Below are 15,548 nucleotides of genomic sequence, written 5' to 3'. Positions count from 1 at the left end.
TAAATGGGAAAATATTGGTTTGTAATATTTGTGGAAAAAGGTATTATTAGGAAAGTATTTAATATCTCTTTTATTCATTTTAGATAAGATGGGAAAAAAACATCACATTGGGGGAACCACCAGGATTCTTACATTCTTGGTGGTGGTAAGTATCTTTTATTCCATTTTTATTAGTTCGATGATGTATTTCAGTAGGCCTGCACTATACCTGTTAATAATTTCATGCTTCTTTTTTATTTACTTATTTTTGTTTTCTATAATTATTTTATGAGAGGTAGCACTTTAAAAAAAAGCTCAAAACCAGCTTTAGTCTTCTTTAACTTAAAGATAGTACTATTGAGTGAAGCTGGAACTGGGTTTGGTATATGGAATCTCCTACTCCAAGTATGGTTCTGTTAGTCAACTTAGGCTGCCATAATAAAATACCATAGACTACATGACTTCAACAACATAAATTTCTTTTCTCACATTTCTGGAAGCCGGACATCCAAGATCAAGCTGCTAGCATGGTTTGTTTCTGGTGAGGTCATTCTTCCTGGCTTTTAGACCCTCGTGATCTCAACTAAACCTGAGGATACAGAAGGTAGAGGCAGTGGTGAATTTTTGGGACAGTGAAGAATAGTCCAGAAGAAAAACTGAAAGAGTTCACTGTAGATTCAGGGATAGAGCTATGTAGGAACACTAAAGAGACCATCAGACTATACTAAAGGCCCAGTCGATAGCAGAACTTATACATTTCACTCTAATACCAGTATGTCCAGGTTTGTGACTTTTCTGCAACTGCAGTGCGGTTCAGGTGTCCACAAGGACAAGCTAGGCTGTTTGTTTACATTTCTTCAATTTAGAAACATTTCCTGCTCAGTGGCTTATATATTCATCTCTCAGCATCTTAATTAAAAGAGAAAAACAGAAGCTCTCTTCTTGTGCCAAGCACATGGTTTCCTTGGCACGTTATTTGATGCCATCATCTTTTTAACCTCTCTCCTGAAAACATGCCTTACTAGAGGTTCTGTGGTGAATGGAACCGCACTTGATCAGTTGTGGTTGTGGGTTTCCCTTGTTTGTCTCACATATCTATGACAGGAACAGGTGCAGTCCTTTGGCTCAGAGCTGTTCCTGTATTTGGAACAACGGTTTATTGCAGTTAAGCACTATCATTGAGTTGTTTCCCTGGGGTTTAAGACTAAGCTCTTATAATGCATATCATAAAAGTCAATTTCTCATTTTACATAGTATGTATTTATGATATCTAGATCTATACTATAAAAATTCAGCTGTTTGCCAAATGTAATTGAGTCTCCTCACCTGTGTACACCTTATTATTTTGTATGTTTCCACTTAGGTCTAAAAGTAGTGTAAGAAACCAATTCAGGAGTCTGTCCCTATTGGATTAGTGAGCTAACAAAGTGAAGATTTTGAAAATTTTCCATTAAAGAATTAATTTTATTTTTTGTGCCTGATTCTCTTTTGCTCCATTTCTTGTGAATTTAACGTATTTTCATACTGTTGATAGTTGATAATACCTCACAGAATACTTTAGCTTTTTCGGTCTTAACTATCAGAAGATATAGGTCTTAAATGTCATTTGCTCTTCCTTTTTCTATGGCTCTAAGATTCACGGGAGCTCTTCCTCTGTGGCTTTGATGTTTTAACTAATTTTAATTTTCTCAAAGAAATGATAAATAATGGGCACATACATATTTTACAGTCTATTCAATTTAAGTGTAGCACATGCAAAATATGGGTACAATATTCTCAGTGTTTTTAAATTTTCTCCCCTGAAACTACTAACAAACCCTTTGAGGAGCCTACTTCATCTGTGTAAATAAGTGGTTCTTAATGATTTTGAGATTATGGGATCCTCTGAGAACCGATGAAAAGCTATGGATCCTCTCCTACAGAAAACTGTCCAGATCCCAAGCTTTCATTGTGTATAGACAGCCATGACTGTGGGCCTTAAATCCACTGGATGCTTTTGACCTTTTTTGGTCGATGTTAACTGTTTCAGAGGTCCCTTTGATTTTTCTTTCTTTCTTTTTTTATTAGAATTTTTTTTAGAGCAGTTTTTAGTAGATTCACAACACAGTTTTAGGGAAGGTACAGAAATATACCTTCTGACCTCAAATAGGCCTAACCTCCTCCATAATAACATTCCCCATTAGAGTGGTACATTTGTTATAGTTGATGAACCTACATTGACACATTCATAATTACCCAAAGTCCATAGTTTACATTACAGATCATTCTTGGTGTTGTACATTCTGTGGTTTTGAACAAATGTATAATGATATGGTCCATCATACAGAGTATTTTCACTGCCCTAAAAATCCTCTGTGCTCTGCCTTTTCATCTGTCCCACTCTTATACTACATCTCTGGCAACCACTGATCCTTCTACTGTCTCCATAGTTTTGCCTTTTCCAGAATCATTTAGTTGGAATCATACAGTATGTAGTCTTTTCATATTGGCTTCTTTCACTTAGCAATATGCACTTAAAGTTTCTCCATGTCTTTTCATGGCTCGACAGCTCATTTCTTTTTAGTACTGAATTACATTCCATTGTCTGGATGTATCATGGTTTATTTATACGTTCATCTACTGAAGGACATTTTGGTTGTTTCCAAATTTTGGCAGTTATGAACAAAGCTGTTATGAACATCTATGTGTTTTAATTTTTGTGGTTTTTGTCTAGATTCATGTTTTTGCATGTGGATATCTAGTTGTTCTGGTACCTTTTGTGGAGGAGACTATCTTTGCTCTATTGCATTGCTTTTGCTCCTTTGTCAAAGTTCAGTTGACTATATATGTAGATTTTTTTTCTGGCTCTCTATTCTGTTCCACTATTGCACTGTCTAATTTTTCACCAATACCACACTGTCTTGATTACTATAGTTTTATAGTCTTTTTTTTTAATCGAAAAAGAATAGTCTTTGTGTGTGTGTGTGTGTGTGTGTGTGTGTGTGTGTGTGTGTAGTTCTTTTTTCCCCAGTCTTCCAAGATTCCCTGTTTATGCACCACACCCAGTGTTCCATGCAACACATGCATCCTTAATATCCATGACCAGGCTCACCCATTCCCCCTTCCCCCTCCCCTCTAAAACCCTCAGTTTGTTTCTCAGAGTCCACAGTCTCTCATGGTTTGTCTGCCCCTCTGATTTCCTCCCATTCAGTTTTCCTTTCCTTCTCCTAATGTCCTCCATGTTATTTCTTATGTTCCACAAGTAAGTGAAACCGTATGATAGTTGACTTTCTCTCCTTGACTTATTTCATTCATTATAATCTCCTCCAGTCCCATCCATGTTGATACAAAATTTGAGTATTCATCCTTTCTGATGGCTGAGTAATATTCCATTGTATATATGGACCATATCTTCCTTATCCATTTGTCTATTGAAGGGCATCTTGGCTCTTTTCATGGTTTGGCTATTGTGAACATTGCTACTATGAACACTGGGGTACATATGGCCCTTCTTTTCACTACATCTGTATCTTTGGGGTAAATACCCAATAGTGCAATTGCAGGGTCATAGGGGTAGCTCTACTCTTAATTTTTTGAGGAATCTCCACACTGTTTTCCAAAGTGGCTGCACCAACTTGCATTTCCACCAACAGTGTAAGAGGGTTCCCTTTCTCCACATTCTCTCCAACATTTGTTGTTTCCTATCTTGTTAATCTTTGCCATTCTAACTGGTATAAGGTGGTATCTCAATGTGGTTTTGATTTTAATTTCCCTGATGGCTAATGATGATGAACATTTTTTCATATGTCTGATAGCCATTTGTATGTCTTCATTGGAGAAGTGTCTGTTCATGTCTTCTGCCCATTTTTTGACATGATTATCTGTTTTTTGGATGTTGAGTCTGAGGAGTTGTTTATAGACCTTGGATATCAGCCCTTCCTCTGTAGTGTCATTTGTGAATATCTTCTCCCATTCCATGGGTTGACTCTTTGTTTTGTTGACTGTTTCCTTTATAGTAAGTCTTAAGGTTGGATAGTATCAGCCCTCCAACTTTGTTCTTCTTTAATATTGTGTTGACTATTCTGGGTCTTTCCTTCTCCATTTAAATTTTAGAATGAGTTTTTGCTATCCACAAAGTAATTTGTTGGGATTTTGATTAGGATTGCTTTGAATCTGTAGATCAAGTTGGGGAAAAGGGATGTCTTGACAATACAAGATGCCTGACCTTTTTAATCCTTAACTCTTTAAAGCTTTGCTTTATCATATGTGCCCTAGGTTAGGGATTCAGGATTATGATAATGGTTACTCTTTCTTTCTTTCTTTTTTTTTTAAACCTGGGAAGCTGTTAATGCTGTTAGTAAGGTCCAGCTGAATAGGATAATGTATATTCTTCTAGAACTTCGTGCTTGCTCATTTGGTCAAATGCAGGGTCCCTTTTGGATGGACAAGTTGCAATTCTGTGACTTCTTTTCACTTTTTTTTTTTTTTTTTAAGAATATTTGAAAATAGAGGTGTCCTATTGTTTAAGCTTCTTCATCAAATATTTACAAAGTGCAAAACTATGCTTCCCTCAAGGCGATAAGTACAGGAAAGATAGACAGTTAATAGTATTATAACTGAGGTATATACTAGTTTTAATAGCAATTCAGGAGGAATGCTTTTTTCAGCTTTTGAGATTTAGGACAGGCTTTATAGAAAAAGTGAGTCTGAGCTGAGCTGGAAGCTGAGTGAACGAAGGATATTTTGGGCAAGGAATAATTAGTATGAAGTCTCAAAAGGAATGATCATGAATCCAAGAAGTGACTGGTAGTTTAGATCAGGTGAATTGTAGGTACAGTACTATGAAGTGATAGAATATAAGGGTAAAGACAAAGGCAGGGGCTAAATTATGAAGTCCTGAAGTACATCAAGGGTTTTAGATGAAAGCACAAAGATTTTAAACACTGTACATGACATGATTAGATTTGTGCTTTTAGGCATTCACTTGACATCAACATAGAGATGGATTGAAGAAGGCTGAGAACAGAGATAGAGTCTACTTATAAGTCAAGTGTAATTGTCCAGTTGAGAGGTGATAGCAAACAGTAAGTAGAATAGTTGGAATGTGAAGCAGAAGTTTCCCAGATTTTAGATTTGAGGTGAGCAGTGATGTCATTGACTGAAAGAGGAAATATAGAAAGAGCAACAAACTTTGGAGAAAAGGTCACAATTTGTCTTGGACAGGTTTAATTTTGAGATGCCTAAGTGACATTGAGATAGAGTTGCCCTAATACAAGGTCAGAGATATGGGTCTATACATCTGAGACAGGTCTACAGTGGTTTGGAAAATATAAGCACAGACCATACTATTGGTGAAAAATATTTATAGATTCAACTGCCCAATGTAACAAGTAAGAGCAGGGCCTGGGGTTGGAATCCTGAGGAAAGTCAACATTTAAGCCTGGGTAGATGAAGAGCAGCCTCAAAGGAAACTAATTGGAGAGGAAGAGGAGTAGTCAGGAGAGAATAATGTATGGGAACCAGGTAGGATATTTAATGCAGAGATTAAATTCTGTGTATGTAAAAGGACCCAGAGATTGTCCTGAATTGGGAAGGGGGTGAAAGTGAGATTCAGAAGGCTGCTTTAATTCATTTTTCCACCCCAAGGGTTACTGAGAATAGCTGAAGTGTGTGGTGCCACATGGAGTAGTTTCAGGATTAACCATTTTTTTTTTTTTTAAGATTTTATTTGAGTGAGAGAGAGAGCATGAGTGGGCGGTGGAGGAGCAGAGGAGAAGCAGACTCCCTGCTGAGAAAGGACCCCCCCCCCCCCCCCGCAAATGAGGCAGGGCTGAAGGCCTAACTTTAGGACCCTGGGATCATGACCTGAGTTGAAGGCAGACGCTTAACCGACTGAGCTATCCAGGCGCCCCACATTTTTCTTTTTAAAATAGAATAAATTTGAGCATGTATATAGATTGAGATGAAAAGAATAGGGAGGTTGAAGATATATGAAAGAGAAACATGCAGAGAAGTGCAGAAATGAAGAAATTCAGGGAAATCGAGAGGTGGAAGCCTTGGAGAGGAAAGGGCAATTTTAGATGGAAGGAAGTGTGTGATTTTATTTTCTGGAAGTTTTTCCTTGTTTCTAATGTAATTTCCTTTATCACTTCTTTTTTTTTTTTTTTAAGATTTTTATTTATTTATTTATTTGTCAGAGAGAGAGAGAGAGAGAGAGAGAGAGAGAGGGAGGGAGAGAGAGAGCAGGCAGAGTTGCAGGCAGAGTCAGAGGGAGAAGCAGGCTCCCTGCCCAGCAAGGAGCCCGATGTGGGACCCGATCCGAGGATGCTGGGATCATGACCTGAGCTGAAGGCAGCTGCTTAACCAACTGAGCCACCCAGGCGTCCCCCTTTATCACTTCTTTTTTTCTTTCCCAGTTTACACCCAGCCCAGTGCTATATAGTATTTCCTATGCCTCCTGTGTTCGTTACCTTTACCCAGATCAAATCCCCTTTGAAAATGTATTTCCTGTTTGTTTTCTTTAATGAAAGTTCCCAAAGCTTCTGTGAATTTCAGAAACAGAAATGCCAGGAAACTTCGTTCTCCTGAAATTAATGTCCTTTTCAATTTGGGTAACTTAAAAATAGACACTTTTAAAATCTTCCTATTTAATTTTTTAATGGCAGAAATTATGCTTTATTCTTTCTTAATTTTATATGTAAAACACCTTTTGAAATTACTTTGGGCCCATGTACTTATATCCTGAAATTAAGTATATATGATGCAGCAGAAAAAATAAACTAATAACTAAGATTATCATGAGAATTCAGTTTCTTTCACTGGGAACGGGAAGTCAAATATTACAGTATGCTAGCACTCTAATGATTTTAGAGTCTAATGGATGACATGAGGTATAGCTAAGAATAACCAAATACCCATGTGAAAATAATAGCATTGAATTAGTCAATTGGCTCACTAGAATGATATAATCATGGTTAGACTGTTTCGTACTCATCTTGTATGTCTTACCTATAATAGGCATTTATTTGAATTGAGTTAAAATAGGCTAGGGGATGGGTAAAATAGGCGACAGGGATTAAGGAGTGCACTTGCGATGAGCCCTGGGTGATGTATGGAGTTGTCGAATCACTATATTGTATACCTGAAACTAATATTACATTCATAAACTAATATTACACTAATATTAAACTAATATTATACCTGAAACTAATGTGAAACTAATTACCATGCTAACTAGCTGGTATTGAAATAAAAACTTTTAAAAAAGTTAAACAGCAAGATAAGACAATGCAGATGACAACTAAAATGGGAGTATAATCTTGGTGAGAAGGCAATAAAAAGTGTTAGCAAGAGAGAAAGCAAAGAACAGAGGTGGTTAAGTTATAAAGAAAATCAAAATGTGTCTGGGAGAGTAGGAAAAGAATGAAGAAAATAGAAAAATTTGGTGATGAGCAGACATTGTAAATAATTATGGAATTTTCCACTGAATATGAAAGGTTAGAAAGGAAACTGGGCAAATTTTACTCTTAATAGAAAGGCTTTTTTTTTCTCGCCATACTAGTTATTAGAATTTTTTAGAATATCTTTATTCTTTTAAAAGTACTTTCGTGTATACCATCTCTTTTATCTACAGAAGTTTGTAAAATATATAATGTATTCTCTCTTTCTTTTAAAGTTTTATTTGTTTATTTATTTGACAGAGAGGGAGAGAGACAGCGAGAGGGGGAACTCATGCAAGGGGAGTGGGAGAAGGACAAGCAGGCTTCCCACTGAGCTGGGAGCCCAATGCAGGGCTCAGTTCCAGGACCCAGGACCCCGGGATCACGACCTGAGCCAAAGGCAGATGCCCAATGACTGAGCCACCTGGGTGCCCCTTATTCTCTGTTTTCACACAAAGAAACTAATGAAAAAAAGAAAAACAAACTATTTTCTCAAGGTCAGATTTATAATTAGAATTGAAATTTTGTGAATTGTAACCAGTGCTCATCTCAGTAACAGATGATATTTGTTCAATACAGAGCAGAATTTAGTGGCCCACTATTAATAAGACATTAATTATAGTTCCCTTTTGAACATCCTGAGTGGCTAATTCTAGACAGTAGATATAAATGGGACTCAGAAGAGTTGTCTCTTCTGAGTCTGGTCTATATTGAGGCATCCATGCATTACTGGCAGCTGCATGTGGGGTGAGGGGCTGGTTGCCATAGGATACTCAGGAAATGAGTTGGAGTATGAGGGTCAAAGGTAGGATAACAAAGTGTTTGCTGTCTTATCTAGGACAGGTATCTACTCCATTTGTAACAGCTGATGCTGCTTGGACTGCCAGAGCTGCATAAACTTGCCCGTAATCAGCATGAGCCATCTTGAAATGAGAACTCTTAATACCATACTCACAATAGAGGTAAAATAATATAAGAAATAAAAGTTCAAGCTCAGCTCTGCTGCTAACCAATTGTGTCCCCTAGGCAAATTATTTAACCTCTTTAAGCTTTAGCTCCCTCCTCAACCAAATAGGCATAATAATGAGAGGACTAAATGTTGAATGTATGATGCTTAGTATATGATGCTTGAATTTAGCACATAAGCTATTTTAATGATACTTTAAAATATTAATTCATCATGAATCCAAGAGTATTATGAGAATTTTATGATAGTTGCACAAAATGTAATGCTTACATTTTATAAGTTATTAAGTAGTGTTAAGGAATAACACAAGAACATGTATTTGGAAGTTTTTAGGTACATACACGTTTTACGTAAAATCCTCCTTAGTTTATGAATAGATAATTTTCATCAGTATAGATTATGAGTAAGATTAATTGAAAATATTTTTTTGGGCCAAAGAGAAATAACTTCCTTAGCTATTAACGATTTGAAGTTATAGTAATGTGGCCTGTCTCCTGTGTGGTTTTTTTTTCTTCTTTTTTTAATTTTTATTTTCAGGTAGTCCCAAATGTGGCCAGTGGATTAAGGTTATTATATTATAATAATAAGGTTATATTATGTTAGCATCCTATCTTCGAGACACCTCTGGAGTGTTTATTCACCCTTGTAGACTTCTCTGACAATCATTTTGCCTTCATTATTCGCTTAGAGATATTAACAGCCAATGAAATCATTTTCACTCACATCCTCAGAATGGACGAAAAACAGTGTTTGGATGAGAATCCTCAACTTGGAAATCTTGTATTTTCCTTTGACTTATATGGGGGAAATTTTAATAATAATAAATAGTACAAGAACAAAGATTTTAATGCTTAGCAGGTTTTGATTCCTGTGTTTGTTTATTTTTAGGGATTTTATTTATTTACTTGAGAGAAAGAGGGAGAGAGCGCCAAAGAAAGAGCATGAGAAGGGGAAGGGGCAGAGGGAGAAGCAGGCTCCCTGCTGAGAAAGGAGCCCGGTGATGCACGACTGAAGGCCTAACTTCAGGACCCTGGGGTCATGACCTGATCTGAAGGCAGATGCTTAACCGACTGAGCCACCCAGGCACCCAGTTCCTGTGTTTAGTCTCTAACTACTTCATTTGTTTTTATTGTATTTTACTTTATTTATTTATTTGAGAGAGAGAAAGAGAAAGCAAGTAGGGGGGAGGAGCAGAGGGAAAGGGACAAGCAGACTATGAGCTGAGCTTGGAGCCTTGTGTAGGACTCAAACTCAAGACCCTGAGGTCATGACCTAAGTCAAGAATCAAGAGTCGATAACTTAAGTAAGGCACCCAGCCGCCCCTCTTTTTCATTTGTAAAATACAAATTTTTCACTTGTTTCTGCTTAGGAACAGAGAGACTAAATCTAAACCATTACTCATGATGATGAATCCATCATGTTTCAAGGATGATTTTTGATATCAGGCTTAATAGATGTAGAAGTGAGAGCAAATGAGAAGCTCCTTAGCCATTAGCATTTCCAGTTGTACAGAGAGGAAGTTTGTATCTGTGGAATTCCAGAATTTTCTGCCCTTGGCCTGTATGGAAATCAAGGAATGAGTTCAGTGGGTCATTAAAAAAGCTTACTAAAGAAATAAAATGAAATTCCTCCAGCTAAAAGTAAATCAAGTATTGCTATGAATCTTACCTACTTATTAAAAAGCCTAATTTCTCCTCTAAGACATAGTCCACATTTTCATATGATAAATGTCATGTCATCATAGTATCAGCCATAAGCATTTACCCAGGGTATTTATAAAGTCTTAATAATATATGAGATGTAACTTCTACATAGAGTTGTATTTAGGTGCTTTAGGAAATTGAGTTGAAATTTTGAATTCAACTCATCTCTAGTTTTGGATCCACACACATACATGGCATGGATCATATATATTTTTTTTCTCTTGTGCAGGATGTGATGCGGCATATTGCATAGATTATGCATTAATATATACTTGAAATATTAGTAGAAGAAAACCATAGTTTAAAATTCTAATTTATCAAGGGTTTATAGAGGTCTTTAACCTTGTTATTTTCTAAATTAGCTAAGTGATTTGTCTTCTGTCCAACGAAGGCAGGCATGGATTAATTGCCAAATGTGAACTCACGTTTTATCACAGTGCAGGTTTGTTGCTGTTGTTATGCTATAACTTTTTTTTTTTTTTTTCAAATATTAGGATGGTATTGTAGCAGTCCCAATATACTGTATGAGTCAAATAACTAGTACAAAACATGGGTTGGGTTTTCTAGAAAAGATAAACTTTTGAAATATCTTTCCCATCTGTAATCATATCTTAGGTAAAAACATACAAATACTTATAAAATAGATGAAACGTCTTCAACATGAATATCATGGCACTAAAAATAAATTTTATTTAATTTTTAAGTTTTTATACTTTCAATTTCTTAATATACTTCAGATTATTTTTGACTCAATTATGAAACTTTCCTAATGAGTTTGGTTTTTTAATTTGAAAATTTGCCTTATTTTTATGATGACTATTCTTTATTAGTAGTATCTCATAGCTTTCTGGTGGCCACCTGAGCTCTATGGTCTTTGAAGTGATGGAATAGAGATTATGAATACACAGAAAAGAATTAACATTTGTTTTAGTCACTGTAAAATGGTACCTAGAACATGGCTGGCCAGGAAAAGTTTTTTTTTTCCCCCTCAGTTTTTTCAAATTGTGGCAAAATGCACAAAAGATAAAATTCGCCATCTTAACTATTTTAAGTGTATATTTCAGTGTTATTAAATACATTCATAATGTGGCGCAGCCATCACCACCATCCATCTCCATAACTCTTTTTACCTTTTTACCTCCTAGAAGGAGGCTGTCCTTCCAGCCCGTCAACCACCATTCTGTTTTCTTTATGATTTTTGGCTACTTTAAGTACCTTATATAATTAGAATCATACAGTATATTTCTTTTAGAGACTAGCTTATTTCACTTAGCATAATGTCCTCGTGGTTCACCCATGTCGTAACATATGTTAGAATTTCCATCCTTTTAAAGGCTGAGTAATTTTCCATTGCGTTTATGTCCTACATTGTGTTATCCATCAGTGGACACTGGGATTACTTCCCTGTTTTAACTATGTTGACTAATGCTTCTTTGAACCTGGGTGTATGAATATCTCTGAGATTTTCTATTCTTTTGGGTATAATCAATCATATGGTTAAATCTATTCCTAAATCTTTTTGACGTAATTGTAAATGGAATTGTTTTCTTAATTTCTCATTTTGATAGTTCATTGTTAGTTTATAGAAACACAACTGATTTTTGTATATTGATTTCATAGCCAGCAACTTTACTGAATCCATTTATTTAGTTCTAACATTTTTTTGGTGGAGTCTTTAATAATTTGAGTCTTTTCTTTCTCTCTGTTCTTCTCTCTCTTTTTAGTTCCTCTAGCTCTAAAGGTGTCAAGTTTATTGATCTTTTTGAAGAACTAGCTTTTGGTTTTATAGAATTAATATTCCTGTTCTCTGTTTCATCGATCTCTGTTCTAATCTTGACTATCTCCTTCTACTAGCTTTGGGTTTCATTTGTTCTTTTCTAGTTCCTTAAGTTTTAAAGTTAGGTTGTTGATGTAAGATCTATCTTGTTTTTTACATATATTTATAGCTTATATTTATAGTTTTAAAATTCCCCCTAGTATTGCTTTTGCTGTGTCCCATAAGTTTTTGTATGCTGTGTTTTCATGTCATTTCTAAGTATTTTTTTAATTTCCCTTGTGATTCTTTTTTGATCCATTGGGAGTTTGTGTTAATTTCACAAATTTGTGGATTTTTTAGTTTTCCTTCTGTTACTCATCTCTAACTTCATCCCATTGTGATCAGAGAAAATATTTTGTATGATACCTATCTTTTCAACTCTACTGAGACCTAATTAATGTATGCTCTAACTTATGGCCTATCGTGGAAAATGCCTCAATTACACTTGAGAAGAAGGTGTATACTTGTTGCGAGGTGTAGTGTTCTGCATATATCTATTAAATCTAGTTAGTTTATTGTGTTGTTTAACCCTCGTTTCCTTGTATATCTTCTATCTGGTTGTTTTATCCAGTATTGAGAGTGGAGTATTAATGTCTGTAACTATTATTGTGAAACTGTGTATTTCTTCCTTTGGGAAATGTCTTTAAAGGGTATATTTCTTTATTTTTATTCAGGGAGATCATGCATAGGTGATGTAGAATTGTCAGAAATATACCATATATGAAGTTATCCCATTTTAGTAAATTGTTTTATTTTCCCTCATCTTGATCTTGTAAATTTTTAAAAAAAATATATTTATTTACTTGACAGACAGAGATTGCAAGTAGACAGAGAGGCAGGCAGAGGGAGAGGAAGGGAGGCAGGCTCCCTGCTGGGCAAGGAGCTTAATCCGAGAACCCTGGGATCATGACCTGAGCCAAAGCAGAGGCTTTAACCCACTGAGCCACCCAGGCACTCCGATCTTGTAAACGTTTGACCTCCAATTAAATCCATAAAAGGAAACAAAAAGATAGAAATAGAACAATGTTACTATTCCAGGATAAATACTTGATCTAATTATATGTATAAGTAATCATTTATTTATAGTTTTTTAATAACTTTTAGGACATAATCTAATAATAAATCGTTTTCTTCCGGTCCACTTTGTAAGACAACATTTTAGAAGTAATAATGTAATAATTTTCCAGAAGGATCATATAACATTTGTTAAGAAATTAGTAAATAAAAAGATATGAAGGTGTTTGTTATAATACTGCACATAATATTCTGTGATTAAACTTAATACGATTTAAAACTACCATTATAAAATTTTGGTTTTAAGAGCTTTGAAGTTCCTTAAGAACATGAAAATAGAATAATTGCAATATACTGTAACTCGTAACACACTTGACACAGGTGGAAAACTTTTAGCTATATCTTTGTATATCTGTAATTCCTAAGTCCAAAAAGGGACATAGAAAGGCCACGTACAACTTTTGATTGATTTCCTTCTTGTAAAAGAGCTGAAGTTTACTCAAATTATTTTTCTTTATTGTTTTCCTTATTTTTCCCTGCTTATTACAGAAACTTAAAAGGAAATTAAATGCCAATATTCAGTCATTCATATTTTTCATCTTTGAATGTAATCTTATTTTACTGAACTAGTCATGTTATAAGGCCTACAGAATGTTTTCTCCTGTGGGGAGAGATTCAGACTGCTCCTTTAAGGGTCAGACCAAAGAGGCCAGGTTTAACTTACCAAGTTTTTATCGTACCATCATTACCTGTGCACTTGGTACAATGACCTGCCCTAGCAAAATGTATGCGTATTAAGATTTTAAGCAAGCTACTCACAGTGTTGATTATATTACTAATAGTCTGCTTAGTTTATGCCAGATGCTCTGTTTATGTTGTGTAATTCAGATTTCTGAACAACCTCATTTTATTTTATTTATTATATTTTATTTTTTTTAAGGTTATTTATTTATTTATTTGACAGAGATCACAAGTAGGCAGAGAGGCAGGCAGAGAGAGAGAGGAGGAAGCAAGTTCCATGCTGAGCAGAGAGCACAATATGGGGCTCGATCCCAGGACCCTGGGATCATGACCTGAGCCGAAGGCAGAGGCTTTAACCCACTGAGCCACCCAGGTGCCCCTCAACAACCTCATTTTATAAAGTTTAAGCAACTTGAGCTAGTAATTAATTGGCAGGGCTGGCTTTGTCTGAGATATATCCTGTTCCAAAACCTGTGCTCTTAACTACTTAACTTAGTCTACTTTCCAGTTTTTGTAGAATGAAAAATGTATAATAAAAAAAGATTTCTGTTCATCAGTGTAATTGCCTTTGTTTGTTGCCGGTATTTCTAGACATTTGCTTTCCTGATTTTTTAATCATTTTCTATAGCTCATTGTTAATTTTCTAGATGGTAGGATGATCAGAGACATAAGTTTTGTAAGCAGTGTAATTATTTTTTTCCCAACTGGTTCCACCTTGCTTATTCCCATTGTTCTTGAACAGAAGAGGAAAAAGAGCATGGACTTTTTGAATTATCAAAATTACTAACCTATTTTGGTAATTGCAAGGGCAAACAAAAGGAAATTTTAAGAACATATGTTTGTTTGAACAATGTGATTTAATGGTCAGGATACTAGCCTGGTAGTTGGACAACAAAATTATCTTGAAAAAATAATGAACCACTTTATTCTTTAATGATTAAATTAGGATATTATTTATTGTTTTTATCTTCATGGGAAAGTTGGGAAAAACATTATAATTATTTCAATCATGTGTTTAAGTGAGATAAACAGACAATTAAGAATGACAGTTTAAAATTTTTTTAAGTTATTTTATCCTTTTAGAAAAAATCTTAGCATTTCTGAAAGAGCTAGATTATATCTTATTATTGCAGGAGGTACCTTACCTGAATTTATATCTTTCAAAGAAATATTTGTCCTGAAGAAGAAAACACATTTTGTATAAAGAATAATACATGTCTTCTATTTTTGGAATTGTGATCTCCTATTTGATATTATGTGACTTTCTTAATGTTTCCATAATTACTTTTTTAGTGTATTTTGGGATCTCTACTGTGCAGCTCCAGAAAGACGGGAAACATGTGAACATTCAAGTGAAGCAAAAGCCTTCCATGATTATGTGAGTTAATGTATAATTTTACTAAGTTATATTATTAGTTTTCTTTTTAACCACTGCTCTTGGACCATCTACTCTTTTACTTTGGTTTTAAGAAATTGGTTGTTCTTTTTTTCTTGAGAAATAGGGTTATAACTTTAATAGTGAAATACAAGTGAGTGTTTAAGTCTTGTTGAAAGCTTAGGATAAGAGGCTAGTCCTAATGCCAAGTTATTAAAGGTATTTTCTTTTTATCTTTAAGCATGCCTGATGTGTGAAATTTCAGATTTATAAAAATTAAGTAATAATTCCTTATTCTAGAAAAGGAGTCATAAGAATAGTGTGAATGATAAGTTCCTCTTTTGCACATAAGATTGAAAAATATATCATGATATTATATTTTTCTTTTTTGTACCTTTTGATTACATATCATAAAGCTAAGTATCTGTTACACTGAAATCATTTCTACAAATAAAATTTATTATGAATTAAAGGAAACTCAAGAGAGCAAAAAGATTCTGTGCAAAAATGAAAATTGCATTAAATAATTAAAAAA

General features: G+C 34.9%; 1 protein-coding gene across 5 annotated transcripts in view; it reads left to right on the top strand.

Moving 5' to 3' along the window:
* The window catches only part of LOC111148293 (single stranded DNA binding protein 2), a 304,545-nt gene that overhangs the window by 89,774 nt on the left and 199,223 nt on the right, over nt 1-15,548 (top strand). For all 5 annotated transcript variants that reach the window (XM_022504780.1, XM_022504779.1, XM_022504777.1 and 2 more), the window contains exons 3-4: nt 84-145; nt 14,932-15,016. In XM_022504780.1, the coding sequence (XP_022360488.1) occupies nt 84-145; nt 14,932-15,016 (147 nt within the window). The remainder of the gene's footprint in view (nt 1-83; nt 146-14,931; nt 15,017-15,548) is intronic.

This window comes from Enhydra lutris, unplaced genomic scaffold, assembly GCF_002288905.1.
Source record: "Enhydra lutris kenyoni isolate GAN:26980312 unplaced genomic scaffold, ASM228890v2 scaffoldscaffold19, whole genome shotgun sequence".
Taxonomy (NCBI): domain Eukaryota; kingdom Metazoa; phylum Chordata; class Mammalia; order Carnivora; family Mustelidae; genus Enhydra; species Enhydra lutris.
The sequence above is the reverse complement of the archived record's forward strand: the minus strand, read 5'-3'. Positions and strand labels throughout refer to the sequence as shown.